The sequence below is a fragment of the Botrytis porri genome (assembly GCF_014898465.1).
Source record: "Botrytis porri strain MUCL 3234 chromosome Unknown BPOR_001, whole genome shotgun sequence".
NCBI classification, from domain to species: domain Eukaryota; kingdom Fungi; phylum Ascomycota; class Leotiomycetes; order Helotiales; family Sclerotiniaceae; genus Botrytis; species Botrytis porri.
Genome location: NW_024066075.1, coordinates 118,091 through 136,105, shown reverse-complemented (window position 1 = coordinate 136,105; position 18,015 = coordinate 118,091). Strand labels below are relative to the sequence as shown.

Here is an 18,015-nt window from a genome sequence, read left to right as displayed (position 1 = left end):
GTCGAGGGGAACAGGTGTCCCCGAATAGCAAGTATCCTCATAGGTCTTTGATAGGGGTTCTCATCTAAAATCAATATAATTAAACAGTGCATTTTCTATTCGAATTTCTTTGTGAGGACATCCACTTTCTGGGAACACTCGCTTTCGCCGAATAGGAACTCACTGGATGTTGAGAGAGCCGATTAATCGTATATGCAAAGATATCAAACGTCATGTGATTTATCCATTTATCTCACTCGAGAGTTAGAGACACTACCACCTGGGTAAAGGGCAAGTTGTCGGAACGATTCATTGGCATGTCTTTTCAAACACTCAGAAACTATTACTTCTAAGTTCTAGAAGGTTTACTATACATGGGCAACGGCGAAGATCACTCCGAATTCACCCGTTCTCAAAAGTAATAGTCATGTTCTCCAGGATCAAGATTGCAGTGGAAAAAGCTTTAAAGTAACTGAGTTCATTATTTTTCATCAATGAATGAATTATGCTTCTAAACCCTAGAAAAATCTCAAATCGTCATATGATATGTATCATAATATATACCGACGAATCCCATTATAGAGCCATCACAGCACCCACAAGACCGACGGCCAAACCTCCACAAATTTTCAACATATCAACACCCAAAGCACCAGCAGCACCCGTCTCATTAGTGACCGGAGCAGAGGCACTCGCACTCGCCGATCCCGCCGTCGCCGACGCCGACCCAGTGGTCGAAGTCTTCTGAGTTCCACTTGCGGTCTGTGACGCGCCAGTAGCCGATGCAGATGCAGCTTCAGTGGCAGTAGCAGTCTCGCTTGCGATCAAATCGCCAAACCCATTTTTGCTAGCGATGCTTATTTCAGCCGTGTAGATGGAACCGATGAAGCTAGCGAGAGGAGAAGGCAAAGCAGTCAACACGGATGTATTTGGAGTTTCGCCATCCCTGACGTCGGAGAGGAGGGATTCTTGTAAGGCTTCGAGAGAGCTGAGAGCGGCGGTGTCGGTGGCGAGGCTGGAAACTATGGGTTGGGTTGCAAGGTCGAGGATGTATGATTGGAGGTCGTCGACTAGAGCTTGGGTTTGACTTGGGGGAGAGAGTGTTAGTTGAAGTGCAGTTGACATGCGCAGATAGAAAATATCACGGGATTTGAAAGGGAATAAAATCCCAGATTATGGGGGAAGTAGGTAGAATAGGCAAGTCAAACATACGATGCAGATGGCGTCGTTGGCTCTGGAGCTGGAGCCGGAGATGCTGAGGCAAAGGCAATGAGCCCAGCGACGAGAAGTGAGTTTGAGAGGTGCATTGTGTAGATATTGAAAACAGTGATGTTGATTGGTTTACCCAATGAAATGAAAGCTTTATTTTGATTATTTTTCTCGTAAAATAGAACGATGGAAAGACTATCGAGAGTGTCACAAAAAAGCTGTAGAAGAGCAGGCGCAGAATTGGGGTTAAAGTAATGCTATTCAGCCCCCACAAAAGATGATTTGGATGCCTAGCAGCCCATGGTTCCGTTCTTAAACGGTTGAAAAAAATCTATTGGTTACCTTGTACGGAGCACGGTCAGACCCCTGAGGCTCGACGAATGTGACATTCTAGGAGAAGTAATTTGACGCTGCTCTCTCTTGGAAGTATTGAATATTTCGCACGTGTAGTAAGCTACCTAGGCTCACCAGGATATCTGATTCGATGGAAAGTAATGGTGGGATGATGCTGAGACCCACAATCTATCAGCCGCAATTCCGCTTTCCCATTTTCGATGCGCTGTGCACGCATTAAGCATCCTGCTGTGCTCCCCAAACTTCAAAATACGGGCCACTTGGAGAGCCCAAGATATTTCGATATTCCGAGAGGTTATGTTCGATGTCGGCCGTTGATTCCTAAAGGGACTTTGAGGAAGTAACAATATGGCTTTCACGATTTTCGAATCCCTTTTACTGTAGACGGTAAAATATCTAGCTGAGTTCACACTCTTTTACCAGCCTTAATAAGATCTGAAACCTTTGGTGGTAATATCAATGCACTTCGATCGTTTCGTGAATAGAAATCTACTAACACCATGGCCGTCTTCTCAGGAAGGTCTTCGTGAACAAAATGACCTGCCTCAGGGAAAACTTGCAGCGCATACTTCCCTATTGATTGTCAATCTAAGCCTGCTCTTTTCAGACTTCACATAGAAGGATGGTTCTTACCTTGCATTTGTCCGATTGTCAACTCCTTATCAAGTCTATCTGTCCCTGCAAGCAGTAATAGCTTTCCACCTCTGGCCTCAAGAAACTTTTTGCTAAGTCCAACAAACCAACCTTCCCAAAATGGTTGAGTGGCTCCCAGATTTGTGCGCCATGCCCATGCTCGTGATCCAGTGGCTTTTTCGTTGTGCTTCAGTAGCCCAGGCACGCTCGTCCGCGCTGACAACGAATTGCGTATTGTTCTCGACCTCATGTGCCACTCAATGCCAGACTGCAATGAAGGAAAGCCTAGTGGGCGAGTCGATAAGTAAGTTTGCATGCTTTGTAGAGCATCCATAGCAGAACCCTCAACTACATCGAGAACTGCGTATCCAAGAACCGAATTGCCTAGTTTTCCGCTCTTTGCAACATCTGTAATAACTGCACCGCCAAGTGAGTGACCAACAAGTACAAGAGGAGGAAGTTGCTTCCATCTCATTTTGTCCTTTGTGGCTTCGATGATATATAACAGATCTGAACTCAAGGTTTCCAGACTAAGATCGAGAAGTTCTGCCTCTGGAGAGATATCCGTAGAACCATGACCTCGAGCATCAAGAGAAAGTACACCGGCAGAAGGTAGCTTTTTTCGAATCTCCGACGTCAAAACAGCAAACGAGAGACCGGATGATCCTGCTCCATGATGTGTAATAAATAAAGGTGCTGACCCAACAGGAGATGTAAGATATGCATGGTGTATTATGGTTTTCGCTTCCAGCTTGCGTTCGAGAAACAGTTCTCGTTCAAAATAAGTCGTCCATGGTATCTGGTCCATCGTTCGTTTATTGGGAACACTGATGGTATGAAATGTATCAGCCCGGCACAAACAATGAGCAAGAGGCAAGAACAAACCCTTGCGGTCGAGCAAAATAGTTCTGATTCGAGGATGGTACGATGGTGCCAGTAGATGAAGCTGAAGACGCCGAGGAAGAATCGTCATCTATTGGCAGATCGGGCAGCTCACTAGGCACATCAATCTCTTCTTCTATTTCGTCGGCCTCATTGAATTCTGGCGGAGCAAACTTTGGTAGCTTAGGTTTAACAAAGGACCTTTGTAAGTCGCTCATCTTGAAGTTTATTTGCAGAAGTCGACTCTGCGGCGTTTACTCGTATCGAGTAGTGAGAATCATTTGTCAGGGAACAAATTCGAGTCTAAGCTATTAACTGGGAATCGAATTAAAGAAATGTCCAATTCGAGTGTGAAGCTCCCGAGGGGTGGAGAAAAGAGAAAAGAGAAGATATAAGTAAAAGCTAAAAGCCATGATGTCGTCAGCCACACCCACAGAAAGCACCAGCCATTCGATGGGGACCTCGGGAGATAAGATAAGAGCATTGCTTAGTAATATCGAGACGGCGAGGATGTATATGCATATGGATGGTGGAGTACCTACGAAGTATGTCATCGTCTGAACACATTCCTGAAGATGGAAGGGAATGCAATTGGTTGAGGTTAGTAGCACCAAAAAGCATGATTTCTTATGTACAGAGTATGCATTGTAGGTGGTACCGCCCAACCTTATTTTAGTAGGTATGTATGTATGTTGGTTGTAACCACCTACGATGTCTCGATGCACCGACCTACCTAAGTACTTATTATTATTACTGCTAAGGGACTGTGACATCATCGCTCTCAATTCCCTCGGCCTTCCCTCTCCCTCCTTCATATGTGCTGGGCTGGGTATCCATCCATGATCATAGATCAAGCCTCAAAATTCAAAACCAACACGACGGACGGGAAGAGGAACAAGAACAAGAACAAGAACAAGAACAAGAACAAGAACAAGAACAAGAACAAGAACAAGAACAAGAACAAGAACAAAAAGTGGCAGCAGCAGAAGAATACTGGTGGTAGGTCAAATACCGCCATCTACCACACACAAAAGCTACCTAGCTTCATCAACGCGCACGACGCCAGTTCCATTGGGCTTAGATCAACAACAAAACGATCTTCTTTCCTTGCTTGATCTTGATCTTGAGCTTTAGCTCATTTCTACCATTGTCTTAACTCTGAACATTCTCGGTGCCTAGGTTATCTATCTGCCTACCTAGTATCTCACGGTGACGATTGATCTCCTTTTTAAATCTATTTTCATTTCATCCTTCTCCTCAGGAGATTTTGATCTCTTACTATTTCATATCAGTCCTTTCATCTCTGCACTCACGATAGAGCTTATTGTGATTGTTGACGCAGAAGTCTCTCCACAATTAGGAGTTCCTCAACATAGTTATCATGGTTCCCTCCTTATGGGGTTCCAAGAAGGATAGCGAACACCTTTCAGCTTCTGGAAGTGTGCATTCTCGTCCCCATTCTCAGAATGGAGATTCGAATGAACCCGTAGCTTCTCACCAAGTACATCCTCAACCTCATTATTCTTATGAGGCTGACGAGCGTACTCGTCTACTTCCACCAAGCCGTGATGGTTACTTGAGTCCCGATGATCCAGCTGTAAGCTTCTCGCCCCCTTCTGCTTAATCCGCCACCGAGGTTGCAATCTCCAGATGGGAAATTTATTGTACTCTTATGCTAATAGGTTATGTATCTAGGTATCTCCATATAATCTATGGAGCGTACGATTTTTGCGATACTTCACGGTTTTGTTCGCCATCATCACATTCCTGTGGTGGGTGTTGCTGCTGGTATCAATCTTTGTTTCCCCACCAGGCATGCACTCGAGAGGCTCTGGCTTCTTCGACTTCTCATATACTACTTTGACCCTCAGCCTGCTACTCATTGTGCTTCTCTTCTTTTCGACGCCTTCCAAAGCCGCACAAGTAACATGCCTTGTCGTCGCCGTGATTCTATTGGTTGACATGATAATGATTGTCGCTGTCCCACGTCTTCGTGTAGAGGAGGGATGGGTTGGAATCGCTAGTGTTGTCTGGGCCCTGCTCATAGCTATATGGACGATTGTTACAGATCGAGTCGTAGCGGCTGGCAAAATAGAAGAGGAGGAGCGCTTAACTGGCCGAGCAGAGACTCGCCGAACGCTTAGAGAATGGTGTTCCGTCTTGATATCTACAATCATTCTTATAGTTTTAGCTCTCGTCACCATTCTCTTATCGGCTACACTCATCCTGAGATCTCGCGACGCCTCTCTTGCGCCACCAGGAGAGCGATATTACGTCGATGGTGACAAATACCAAATACATGTCTATTGCGAAGGTAATCTTACGGATGCAAAGGGCAAGAAGAACCCAACAGTTTTATTCGAAGCTGGCGAGGGACCCTTCGAGCATGGCATGCTCCAGATTGCAACAAATGCTTTTGCCAATGGAAGCATCGGCCGATATTGTTATTCTGATCGACCTGGAATCGCATGGTCTGACAATGCGCCATCTCCATTCTCAGCAGGCATGGCAGCGGACGCACTTTCAGAAGCTCTAGCTCGTGCAGGCGAAGAAGGCCCCTGGATTCTCGCTAGTGCAGGAGTAGGCAGCATCTATAGCCGCATATTTTCCTCCCGACACGCTCGTGAGATTGCAGGTCTTCTTCTCATCGACCCTCTACACGAAGATCTTCTCTACCGTCTCGGTACACCACAGAGAGGCTTCGTTCTCTGGGGTCGTGGTATCCTCTCACCTCTCGGTCTGGATCGTACATTTGGCGCCATTTTCAACGGCCGCACCCGAGAAGATCGAGTATTTGGACGTTCAGCTTATCAAGGTGGAAAGTTCCTCAAGGCCAAACTTCAAGAATCTCTGGTCGCCAATTCATTGACGAAGAATGAGGTTAGTAGTGCAAGGAATATACAGTATGCAAGTACACCACTTGTACTGATTAGTTCCGGCATTGAGGTCAGGAGAGATAATGAGTGGGAGAGGAAACAAGAAGATCTTAGTCACTTAACGGATAACCTGAAAAGCTGGGATGTGGTCAAAGGAGCTCCTTCGGAGGTGTGGAAGACGCTCGAGGGAAGAGAGATCATCGAGGAGAGGTTGAAGAAGTTGGTCAAAGGAGCTGCGGACTTTGAATTGATGGAGTAGTTAAATTGATAATGAGCAAGAGGAAGGGTGAGAAACGAGGATGAAGATATTAGTACATGAGCACATGATGGGCATGAACATAAACGTCTCTTTTGTGGGCTCTCGATTGTTGGTTGGTATATTTGCATTTCTACTTTGGTGCTGGATGGCCGGGTTGGATGGACTTCCATATTCTTTTACGATTAGTTCACTTGTTTAACTATGTAATTAATGCATACCATTCTTTTGAACCTTTACTTAGATATGACTTCTGTGATGTGCAAGCCATTTGAACACAGTCGCAGTCCAAGCAACATCCCAAATTGTAATCTCAATCCACTCGGAAACATCCATCATGTTACCTCCCGCCTCAACTCTAGCTATCCCATTTGACACAAGTCACTTTGATTCACCTTATATGGTCTGTCCAGTCACACCCATAGTATCGAGGTGTGCCATCACTATTTACTTCTAGTGTTTACCTTTAAACAAAGCAACACTAATAAGTCCCCCTCGTAACTTATGTATCTCCATTAAGAGCCCCTATTGAAAGCCAGTCCCGTTTCAAATTTCAACTTGAAGTAAGAATGCACAATTTTCTCAAGTCAAAAAGATATGCAACTAAAATCAGAGATACTATGAAGCAACTAACTACATTGCAGAGCATCTCCTTCCTCAACAATAACAATGGTAATTATCACAGACTCATACTGATCTTTATCTATTTCATATTAATCTAAACTATGAAGGGGTAGGTCATGATACATACTATAGCTACATACGCTTTTCCTAATATCGCTTCCGTGTCTGCTTTTTCATAGTAACCTTAACGCCAATACCTTTGCTATACATATACCACCCCCAGCTACATTTCGGAACTATGATATCATGTCAAACATCGATCAAGAACTGCCTAGAATGTTGGATATCCTTAAAGATAGGTCGAGGATAGTAAGATGTTCATCTGCACCATCCACGAGACGTTTGTCTGCTTCTGAAAAGAGAGCTACGATTTTGTTCTTGTGGGAGTCGGCGATTAGTTCGGAGTTGATGATGGTTTGGTACAGCTGTTGTGTATGTTAGCTCTTATCACATTTTGTCAAGGTAGGAGAAAGTCATACCTGCGAGACAACCTGTGTGCCACTCCACCCATCTGCCACCATATCGACGACTACTTTGGATACAGCTTCATATACAACTCCTCTCGATCTCGGTTGCATGGCCTTGACCAATTTCTCAATCGTGTTATCTGGTATAACTCCTGCGATATCTTCCACGCTGCTTACCGTGACCATCTTTTCATCCACATCCATTTTATCTGCATTGTCCTTCTCTTCACCCTCCGGACTAACCGCTCCCACCAACCTCGCCGCACTCTGCAAATACGTAATCGCTTTTCTCAGATCTCCCTCGCTGCACTTAATCAGGGCTTCCACCGCCCCCTCCTCCAACCTCACACCCTCCTTACCCGCAATCTCCCTCACTCTAACCACCGCATTCCCCTTATCCAAGCTCTTGAATCGAAACTTGCTACACCTACTCGCCAAGGGATCAATAATCCTCGTCACATAGTTACAAATCAAACAAAATCTCGTAATCCGACTATACGTCTCCATCGTTCTTCTCAACGCACTCTGCGCATCCTGCGTCATACTATCCGCCTCATCCAATATAATAATCTTGTAAGGCGGACACGGATACTTCTGACGATAAGCAGGCGAAGGATTGGAAAGTTGCATGCGAGCGAAATCTTTTACTTTTTCGCGGACGATGGATATACCTCGTTCGTCGGAAGCGTTGAGTTCGAGGACGCGGGATTTCATGAGTTCGGGACCGTAGAGTTCTTTGGCGAGAGCGAGGACGGTCGATGTTTTACCTGTGCCTGGAGGACCGTAGAAGAGCATATGTGGGAGCTGGGAGAGGAGATGTTAGAGCTGGTTTGGGGAGGGGAAAGGAAGGTGCTAACATTGGAGGATTGGAGTGTGCGTTGCAGAACGGTGATGGTATGATCTTGCGCTGTAACATCTCCTAGGCCTTTGGGTCGACTACGAATCCATTAGTAAAGCTATCAAAGATAGAGATCGCACTCGGAACAAAAGACTGACTATTTTTCAACCCATGGTTGCATGCGATTATTTTTCTTAGCTTCTTCTTTTGCATTTACGGTGCCATTTGAAGCAGCTTCCGCCTTACGAGCTTTGATATCAAAGAAGCTAGCCATGTTGAAGAAAATCGTGAGGGTTTTAAATATTTACAAGTCGCAAGAAAGTTTAGATTCTAGATAATAGAAAGTGTATTCAAGGGAGACGCGTCGTGAAATTCCACTCTACGCGACATTTTTAGCGCGAGGCTGCAATATCAAGAAATATTAGGATGTCTCATCACATTTATTACAATATTAATTCTGTAGTCTGCCGTTTTAATTCGGAAGACTTTGGAATTGAAGGAAGTATTCGAACATATTGTATGGTACTACAGAAATTGATTCTAGATTTAGCTCCAACACTGGCTATCTAGCACCTGCACCCAACAGATATTTTGCTTTAGCAAATTTAGCCAGAAAAATAGTTTTGACAGCTAAACCTACGAGCAGAGTCTGCCCAGTGTTATATAGACCTCAATTGAACCCACAGTTTACACTTCCAAGCTGGATAAACCATCTGTATTAGCTTAAAATAATGTTGCTAAATCAAGTCTGAAAGTATCCACGTAGGCATTGACATCTGAATCCTGAACATCACAACCCATAAGACCAACCTCCTATGATTGTGATCAATCTGACGTTAAATCGTCTGTCCTTATAACTCCGAGATTGCCATCAAGAGTAGACCAGACTCCCCCGATATTCGAGATCCCCAATTTTTGTCTGCCTGCATCTCCTTCTGCGCCTTGTTCCTCTGGGAGACACCCCAAAAGACGCTGAAGATCGTTGAGAGTCTGATAGGCTCCTGCAAGAGCAGATTCCCCATCTTCCAATCTTTCCAAAACTGCTTCCTTGGTCGCGATGCTACTCGATTCCGCTGCAAAAACCCATGCTTTGGCTCGGCTGGATAAAGTTGGCTTGTCACTGTTCGAGATCTCTTGTTCAAACGAAATCGGCTCTCCTAGTCTTTTCCGTTGAGGATTGTTGACAGTCTGCATGGGATAGGTAGGCAAGAGATGACTTTCGTCGACTAGCCTGTCAAGATCTTTACTGGCTTCTTTGCCTTGTTTTGTGAGACTGCTAGTGAGATAAGACCTTTGCTGTATAGTAGATTTCTGCTCATTTGAAATGAGAACCAGATCTTCTAGGTAAGAAAACGTTGACGCGTTTCTGGTATTAGAGGTATCATTGGTAGGCTCATCTAGGAGCATGTCAGGGGAATCTTCTGTTCCAAGTTCTGTGGGAAGTGGTGTAGTAAGATTTTCAGTAGCAGCGATAATTAACCTTTTCCTAATTTCAAGGTACTGTCCATAAACTTGCTTTATGGATGCAAGCTGAGATTCAATGTATTCCTTCCCAATATTCTCAGGCATGCTTGGATTTTGTCCCTCTGATGCTGCTGGCGTATCTCCAGCCTTTCCTAATTCCGTCTCAATCCAGTTGATCAATTCATTACGAGTTGTTTCCAGTGCTTTCTGTCGATTACCCTGTTCTTGCTGATCTCGTGGTGTGCTAGCACCCGTTCTGACTTTTGCCAATAGTTTTTGTTCTTTTTTGAGAAGAAGTTGTGCACGTAAAACTGACTTCTCTAATCGATCGACGAGCGTTTTCAGATCAGTTCTCTCAGAATCTTGAAGATGTTCTATTGGTGCCATAACACTCGGTGGTACTGGCGGTAAGGAACCAATATTTTTCAGCACGTCCACGCTCTTCAAGTCGAGGTAATCTTGTGTCGCTGCAGGCTTCTGTGCAAGTTGATCCACAACATCTTGAATGATGCGAAAACGTTCCTTCCTCTGACGTTGCTTTTCTAGATCTAAGAAAGCATGTACGGATATCTCCTTAGATGTAACTTTATCATGAGTCCTTGCTTGAATCTCGCTGTGAGATTCTGGTTCGTCACGCTGTGAACTGATCGCAGCAAAATCTCTTTGAGCCTTCAAATTAGCTTGAAGGCTGCGTAGATAATCATGCTGGACGCCCGGAAAGCCTAATCCTTGTGTCACTTCAGAGGTAGGTTCTGCAAGAGACAAAGTTGCAGGCGTCAAGAAGCTATCTCCAGAGTTCACATTGGAATTCAAGTGAGCAGCGAGGACATGCCGAACATGTAGAGCATCCTGTCTTTGCTTTATATAAGGGCTCAAGGTATGATGCATTTGCCTGATGCCATCGGGAAGCATTGCCAAATCGTCCATTTTGATCCAAACATAAATGTTGATATAAATTTCGGAATACCTGACTCCTGATGTCCTGGTGTGCTGATGTGAGAATGTATCGGCTGCGTTGCTCCAGGCAAAGTTATATTTACTTTACTTTATTATTGAATGATCTTGTTGACGTGTAGCGGCATACGGCTCCGCTTGGTTCGTGGCATATAAAATCGAACCAACAACTTAATATATACTCATCTCAATTGTAACTTATCAACAGAGTATTTCGCAGAACGTTTCTTTTCAGATTGTACATTTTCAAGATATTAACCAATTTTTGTTTTATTAAATCAACTGAAAATTATAACTAGGATCTTTAATTTGGAAAGTGTGCTGATATTTTTCCCTAAAAAATATCTACCTAGGAAGGAAGGCACGAGGCGGCAGACACACTAGCGCCTATCAAGAGTAAATTTAGTGGCCTCGCGTTAAACCTTAATTTTGCGAATTTTGGGAACTGAAAGACCTCTTATGATAATCTGATACCAAAATACCCTCTATTGTGGCGTCTGTTAAATTTCTTTCCATACCTTCTTTGATTCATCAGTATATTGGAGATAAATTTCATAATCCATGTTTTAAAGGGAATACTTCAGATGACTTGAAACCTTCCTTCCAGCCATCTTCTTTCGATTTCTTCTCAATATCCGCCATATAGGCTTCAGCCTTTCTCAAACCGTAAAATTGACGACTCATAAACAATGACGGACCAACAGCGCGATGTGTCGCAGTACAAGTATGCGGCGATGTCCAATCTGGTTCTCCAGGCGGACCGTCGATTCGTTACTCGCCGCAACGATGAGGTGACAGGAGATCCAGAATCACTAGCGGGGCAAATCAGCATTCGGGATATGGGATCGAGAAATGCCCGCGAGGACGCGCCGAAACAGAAAAAGAAGGCTTCAGGTCTTCCAGATGTTGAGAGAGGAGGTTACCGCGAGGGCGAAGATGTCTTGGAACGAGAACAGCGCAAACGCAAGCGTGGAGAGCCAGCACAACTGCGAGGGACTGGAATCCTATCAGCTGCAGATGCCTTGGTTGAGGGTATTCGATATAGACCTAGGACTTCGGCAACACGAGCAACTTACGATCTCATCTTGACTACAGTCGCTAATAATCTCGGAGACGTTCCCCACGAAGTTGTTCGAAGCGCCACCGACGCCGTGCTGGAATACCTGAAGGATGATGACATGAAAGATTTCGACAAGAAAAAGGAGATCGATGACCTGCTGGGCGCAAGTACGAATCCAAAGCAGTTCAACGAGCTTGTAAACTTGGGCAAAAAGATTACGGATTACGACGCGCAGAATGAAGACGAAGAGATGGCAGATGGAGATAATGGCGGCGAAAATGGCGCTGAAATAGATGATCGCCAAGGAGTAGCTGTTGTATTCGACGATAATTCCGACGAGGAGGGTGATGAGGTGCTTAATGAAATTCGAGAAGAGTCGTCTGAAGATGAGGATGACGCTCAAGAGCACCCTGGTGACGAGGAAGTCGCCAAGGCTGGTGGCGCTGGAGTTGATAGAGATGAAGAATCCGAGGAACTGCCCGAAGAGGAAGCGATAATTATGGAATCAGGTTCAACACAGAACGTTGACTCATCTAAAGACAAAAAAGACTTCATACCCGCACGCGAAATTGATGCATATTGGCTGCAACGACAGATTGGCTCAGTATACACAGACGCTCATGTACAACAGCTCAAAACACAGGAAGTACTCCACACACTTTCTGGAGCACCCGCGGAAGAAGGTGGGGAGGAGAAACCTCTCAGGGAAATCGAAAACGATCTTGCTGAATTGTTTGATTATGAGCATCATGAGCTTGTACACAAATTGATCGCCAATCGCGACAAGGTAGTCTGGCTCACTCGTTTAGCTAGGGCTGAAGATGCTGAAGCTCGGGGTGTTGTAGAACGTGAAATTGCATCCGAGGGACTACGATGGATTTTGGATGAGCTTCGCGGAGGTGCGCCAGCAGACGGATCGAAGAAACAGAAACTAGAAATGAAAATGGACATTGATGTTCCAGCCGAATATATAAATGGCGGCACTAAGAATGAGCAAAAAGACAGAGATGGTTTAGTTGGTGGACTGCAACCACGAAAGGTTATTAATCTTGAAAATCTTGTCTTTGATCAAGGCAATCATTTGATGACAAACCCCAAGGTCAAGTTGCCAGAGGGATCTACAAAGCGAACATTCAAAGGATATGAAGAGATTCATGTACCGCCTCCCAAGAAGCGTAACGATCCTTCTGATCGTGACATCCCAGTTACGGAGATGCCTGAATGGGCGCGAGTTCCATTCTCGTCCACGGTCAAGCTCAACAAGATCCAATCGCAGTGCTTTCCGACAGCCTTCGAAGACGATGGTAATATGCTCATTTGCGCGCCCACTGGAAGCGGTAAGACCAATGTTGGTATGTTGACTATACTACGAGAAATCGGCAAAAATCGCAATCCGGAGACTGGAGAAATCAACCTCGACGCATTCAAAATTGTTTACATTGCGCCTCTGAAAGCTTTGGTCCAAGAACAAGTAGGAAATTTTGGCGCCAGACTAAAGCCATATGGCATTCAGGTTTCTGAATTGACTGGAGACCGTCAGCTCACGAAACAACAAATTGCCGATACCCAAATCATTGTGACAACACCTGAAAAATGGGACGTCATCACTAGAAAAGCTACTGATTTGAGTTACACTAACCTGGTCCGTCTCATTATTATCGATGAGATCCATCTTTTGCATGATGACCGTGGACCTGTTCTGGAAAGTATTGTGAGCCGGACGATCAGAAAGGTGGAGCAGACTGGTGACCCTGTTCGTTTGATAGGCCTCTCCGCCACATTGCCAAATTACCGTGACGTCGCAAGCTTTCTACGCGTTGATCCTCTAAAAGGCATGTTCCATTTTGATGGATCGTATCGTCCTTGTCCACTTCGTCAGGAATTTGTTGGAATAACAGAAAAGAAGGCCATCAAACAACTGAAGACTATGAATGACGTGACTTATACCAAGGTTTTGGAGCATGTAGGGACGAATCGAAACCAGATGATTATTTTTGTACACTCTCGTAAGGAGACCGCCAAAACAGCTAGATACATTCGAGACAAAGCCTTAGAAATGGAGACAATTGGACAGATTTTGCGGAGTGATGTTTCAGGAACTCGAGAGACTCTCGCTTCTGAGGCCGAAGAGGTCAGCGACCGAGAGCTCAAGGACTTGTTACCCTATGGCTTCGGAATACATCACGCTGGTATGAACAGGCCAGATCGAACATCTGTTGAGGAACTCTTTCATGAAGGTTTAATTCAAGTACTTGTCTGTACTGCTACATTGGCATGGGGTGTTAACTTACCAGCACATACTGTCATCATCAAAGGCACTCAAGTCTACTCACCGGAGAAAGGAAGTTGGGTGGAATTGAGTCCACAAGATGTACTCCAAATGCTCGGGCGTGCTGGCCGTCCACAATATGACACATACGGAGAAGGTATCATCATCACAACCCAGAACGAGATGCAGTATTATCTATCACTTTTGAATCAACAATTGCCAATCGAGAGTCAGTTTGTGAGCAGATTGGTAGACAATCTAAACGCAGAGGTTGTTCTTGGTAATGTCCGTAGTCGCGATGAAGGTGTTGACTGGTTAGGATACACTTATCTATTCGTGCGAATGCTGCGGTCACCAGGGTTGTACAGCGTAGGAGCCGACTACGAAGATGACAGTGCCCTGGAGCAAAAGCGAGTTGATTTGATCCATTCTGCGGCTATAGTGCTAGAGAAGTCTAACCTTATCAAATACGACAAAAAGACGGGCAAACTACAAGCGACTGAACTTGGTAGAATTGCATCTCATTATTATATTACACACAACTCCATGTTGACTTACAACCACCACCTCCAACCATCGATCACGCCAATAGAACTCTTCCGCGTCTTTGCATTGAGTGACGAATTCAAGTACATCCCAGTTCGCCAAGAAGAAAAGTTGGAACTAGCCAAACTTCTAGGCCGTGTTCCAATTCCTGTGAAAGAAAGTGTCGAGGAGCCTCATGCCAAGATAAATGTGCTTTTGCAGGCTTACGTTTCGAGGTTAAAATTGGATGGACTAGCATTGATGGCTGATCTGGTATACGTCACCCAGTCAGCTGGAAGAATTTTGCGTGCTATTTTCGAAATCACTCTTAAGAAGGGGTGGTCCTCGGTAGCCAGGACAGCTTTGGAGCTTTGCAAAATGGCAGAAAAGCGCATGTGGCCAACCATGTCACCACTCAGACAATTCCCCGGATGTCCTAGGGACATCATACAAAAAGCCGAAAGAATTGACGTTTCATGGGCCAACTACTTCGATCTTGATCCGCCGCGCATGGGTGAATTATTAGGTCTCCCGAAAGCAGGCCGAACTGTCTGCAGTCTTGTTGCAAAATTCCCACGACTAGAAGTTCAGGCACAAGTGCAACCGATGACGAGATCAATGCTGAGAGTAGAGCTGACCATCACACCTAAGTTTGAGTGGGATGACGAAATCCATGGTGCTGCGGAAAGTTTCTGGATCATTGCTGAAGATTGTGACGGCGAGGATATTCTGTTCCACGATCAATTCATTCTTCGTAAAGATTTTGCTCAAGCTGAAATGAACGAGCATCTTATTGAATTCACAGTCCCCATCACAGAGCCCATGCCACCACATTATTTCATCACTGTCGTCTCAGACCGATGGATGAATTGTGAAACAAAGCTTGCAGTCTCGTTCCAGAAACTCATCTTGCCCGAGAAATTTCCACCTCACACACCATTATTGGATTTACAGCCTTTGCCTGTTGCAGCCTTAAAATTCGATGAATTCAAATCATTGTACCCAGACTGGGATCGCTTCAATAAGATTCAGACACAAACATTTAAATCCCTTTTTGATTCTGATGATAACGTATTTGTTGGAGCCCCCACCGGAAGTGGCAAGACAGTTTGCGCAGAATTTGCGTTGCTCCATCACTGGAAAAGGGGTGACGCAGGGCGTGCTGTCTATATTGCTCCATTCCAAGAACTTGTTGATCTTCGGCTTCAAGATTGGCAGAAGCGTTTTCCCACACTTCTCGGAGGCAAAGAAATTGTGAAGCTCACAGGAGAAACCACTGCCGACCTCAAACTTCTAGAGAGAGGTGATTTAATCCTCGCAACACCTTCTCAATGGGATGTTCTATCGCGACAATGGCAACGCCGTAAGAACGTGCAGAATGTTGAACTTTTCATCGCAGATGAATTGCACATGCTTGGCGGACAGGCTGGTTTTGTTTATGAGATCATTGTATCTCGCATGCATTATATCCGATCACAAACCGAGTTGCCATTGCGAATCGTGGGACTAAGTGTTTCGCTCGCCAATGCTCGTGATATTGGAGAATGGATAGATGCTAAGAAGCACAACATCTACAACTTTAGTCCTCACGTTCGTTCAGTTCCTCTCGAGCTTCATATTCAGTCGTTCACTATTCCCCACTTCCCCTCTCTCATGCTTGCCATGGCAAAGCCAACCTACCTTGCCATAAATCAAATGTCGTCAGACAAGCCTGCTCTTGTATTTGTTCCTAGTAGAAAGCAAGCCCGTGCTACAACTCGTGATTTACTCCTGGCATGCCTAGCTAGCGACAATGAAGATCGCTTCTTGCACGCCAATGTGGATGAAATGAAGCCCTTATTAGAACGAATCCAAGAAGAAGCTCTCGCAGAATCTATCTCGCATGGCATAGGTTATTATCACGAGGCTCTTAGCACAAGCGATAAACGTATCGTGAAACATCTTTATGATAATGGGGCAATACAAGTAATGGTAGCGTCTCGTGACGTTTGCTGGGAACTTGATTGCAAAGCACATCTGGTCATTGTGATGGGCACGCAGTTCTATGAAGGCAGGGAGCACCGCTACGTCGACTATCCTCTTAGCGAGATCCTGCAAATGTTCGGCAAAGCAACACGACCCTTGGAGGACAAAATTAGTAGGGGTGTTTTAATGGTACCAGCTGTTAAGAGAGAGTACTACAAGAAATTTTTGAATGAAGCTCTTCCAATCGAGAGTCATCTTCAGGTTTATTTGCACGATGCTTTCGTGTCTGAGATCAGTACCAAAATGATCGAGTCAGCTAGCGATGCCATCAACTGGACTACTTTTACGTACTTCTATCGAAGGTTGCTTGCAAACCCCAGCTACTATAGTCTCAAAGACACATCCCATGAAGGTCTTAGTGCTCATCTCTCAGAGCTTGTAGAAACTACTCTGAAAGATCTGGCGGAGTTCAAGATCATTGATTTAGATGAAGAGGACGACTCTGTCACTCCACTAAACGCAGCAATGATTGCTGCCTATTACAATATCTCATACGTCACAATGCAGACCTTTTTGCTTTCATTGACTGGCCGTACTAAGCTCAAGGGTATCTTGGAGATTGTCACTTCGGCAACTGAGTTCGAAACCATTCAGATCAGAAGACACGAAGACAGTCTGCTACGTAGAGTATATGATCGACTTCCGGTCAAGATGGCTCAGCCAAGCTTTGATTCACCGCACTTTAAGGCATTTGTCCTACTTCAAGCCCATTTCTCCAGAATGCAGCTACCAATTGATCTCGCTAAGGATCAAGAGATTATTCTAACGAAAGTTCTTGGTCTCTTAAGTGCTACTGTGGATGTTTTATCCTCAGACGGTCACATTAACGCCATGAACGCCATGGAAATGTCGCAAATGGTTGTACAAGGGATGTGGGACCGTGATAGTCCTTTGAAACAGATTCCTCACTTTACGCCCGAGGTTATCAAGGCTGCAAATGAATCTGGGTAAGTTTTAAATTTTTACACTGATCAAGTTCCTCCGCTAATCAAAATAATCTACAGTATCAAGGACATCTTTGAGTTTATGGACGCAATGGATCCTTCCGAAAATTCAGACTATGAAGCTCTCATTGAAAGACTTGGTCTCTCGCAAACACAATTGGCACAGGCAGCTAATTTCACGAATTCCAAATATCCTAACATTGAGCTTGACTTTGAAGTGGAGGATCCGGAGGAGATTGTGGCTGGATCACCAGCTTACCTTAAAATCAAGATTGTGCGAGATGTTGACGAAGATGATGATGCGGCAGAGGTGGATATGTCCGTACATGCTCCCTTCTACCCCGCAAAGAAAATGGAGAATTGGTGGTTAGTCGTGGGCGATGAGGGTACGAAGACGTTACTTGCGATCAAACGGGTTACAATCGGGAAAGCGTTGAACCTTCGGTTGGAATATACAGTCCCAACACCTGGAGAGCATGATCTAAAGTTGTTCCTCATGAGCGACAGCTATGTGGGTGTCGACCAAGATCCCAGTTTCCATGTCTCGGTCGCAGAAGGAATGGATGAAGATGAAGACGAAGAAGACGAAGAAGAAGAATGAGCCACTTTCCCCCTTTTGTCTCGACGAAGCATTGCTGTATAATAGATAGGTTTAG

The 18,015-nt window shown here is 44.9% G+C and overlaps 6 protein-coding genes across 6 annotated transcripts; 2 read left to right on the top strand and 4 right to left on the bottom strand.

The window, feature by feature from the left end:
- Nucleotides 1–280: 280 nt before the first annotated feature.
- On the bottom strand, nucleotides 281–1,286 carry EAF01_000046 (uncharacterized protein; the record flags this gene model as incomplete). Its single annotated transcript, XM_038908296.1, has 2 exons — nucleotides 281–1,066; nucleotides 1,192–1,286. The coding sequence occupies 2 exons, from the start codon at nucleotides 1,284–1,286 to the stop codon at nucleotides 556–558; spliced, it is 606 nt and encodes a 201-aa protein (XP_038775202.1). The 3' UTR covers nucleotides 281–555.
- A 107-nt stretch (nucleotides 1,287–1,393) lies between these two features.
- EAF01_000045 (uncharacterized protein) lies at nucleotides 1,394–3,789 on the bottom strand. The gene is made up of 4 exons (XM_038908295.1): nucleotides 3,600–3,789; nucleotides 3,061–3,459; nucleotides 2,176–3,002; nucleotides 1,394–2,115 (listed from the first exon to the last, which is right to left on the bottom strand). Exons 2-4 carry the CDS (start codon nucleotides 3,273–3,275, stop codon nucleotides 1,949–1,951), a joined length of 1,209 nt encoding a protein of 402 aa, XP_038775201.1. The 5' UTR covers nucleotides 3,276–3,459; nucleotides 3,600–3,789; the 3' UTR covers nucleotides 1,394–1,948.
- Nucleotides 3,790–3,931: 142 nt separating this feature from the next.
- EAF01_000044 (uncharacterized protein) lies at nucleotides 3,932–6,462 on the top strand. Its single transcript, XM_038908294.1, has 2 exons — nucleotides 3,932–4,654; nucleotides 4,753–6,462. The coding sequence occupies exons 1-2, from the start codon at nucleotides 4,439–4,441 to the stop codon at nucleotides 6,190–6,192; spliced, it is 1,656 nt and encodes a 551-aa protein (XP_038775200.1). The 5' UTR covers nucleotides 3,932–4,438; the 3' UTR covers nucleotides 6,193–6,462.
- Nucleotides 6,463–7,073: 611 nt separating this feature from the next.
- On the bottom strand, nucleotides 7,074–8,392 carry EAF01_000043 (uncharacterized protein; the record flags this gene model as incomplete). Its single annotated transcript, XM_038908293.1, has 4 exons — nucleotides 7,074–7,238; nucleotides 7,293–8,084; nucleotides 8,138–8,216; nucleotides 8,277–8,392. The coding sequence occupies 4 exons, from the start codon at nucleotides 8,390–8,392 to the stop codon at nucleotides 7,074–7,076; spliced, it is 1,152 nt and encodes a 383-aa protein (XP_038775199.1).
- A 551-nt stretch (nucleotides 8,393–8,943) lies between these two features.
- EAF01_000042 (uncharacterized protein) lies at nucleotides 8,944–10,509 on the bottom strand (the record flags this gene model as incomplete). The annotated part of the gene is made up of 1 exon (XM_038908292.1): nucleotides 8,944–10,509. The coding sequence occupies one exon, from the start codon at nucleotides 10,507–10,509 to the stop codon at nucleotides 8,944–8,946; it is 1,566 nt and encodes a 521-aa protein (XP_038775198.1).
- A 716-nt stretch (nucleotides 10,510–11,225) lies between these two features.
- On the top strand, nucleotides 11,226–17,960 carry EAF01_000041 (uncharacterized protein; the record flags this gene model as incomplete). The annotated part of the gene is made up of 2 exons (XM_038908291.1): nucleotides 11,226–17,362; nucleotides 17,420–17,960. The coding sequence occupies 2 exons, from the start codon at nucleotides 11,226–11,228 to the stop codon at nucleotides 17,958–17,960; spliced, it is 6,678 nt and encodes a 2,225-aa protein (XP_038775197.1).
- Between the last annotated feature and the right edge of the window lie 55 nt (nucleotides 17,961–18,015).

Bases quoted from the DNA above. Each gene is read 5' to 3' on its own strand.
- EAF01_000044 (XM_038908294.1), top strand. From the start codon at position 4,439: ATGGTTCCCTCCTTATGGGGTTCCAAGAAGGATAGCGAACACCTTTCA. The intron at 4,655-4,752 runs GTAAGCTTCTCG...TTATGTATCTAG, and splicing joins TGAGTCCCGATGATCCAGCT to GTATCTCCATATAATCTATG.
- EAF01_000045 (XM_038908295.1), bottom strand. From the start codon at position 3,275: ATGAGCGACTTACAAAGGTCCTTTGTTAAACCTAAGCTACCAAAGTTT. The intron at 3,003-3,060 runs GTTTGTTCTTGC...TCATACCATCAG, and splicing joins TATTTTGCTCGACCGCAAGG to TGTTCCCAATAAACGAACGA. The intron at 2,116-2,175 runs GTAAGAACCATC...GACAATCAATAG, and splicing joins GACAATCGGACAAATGCAAG to GGAAGTATGCGCTGCAAGTT.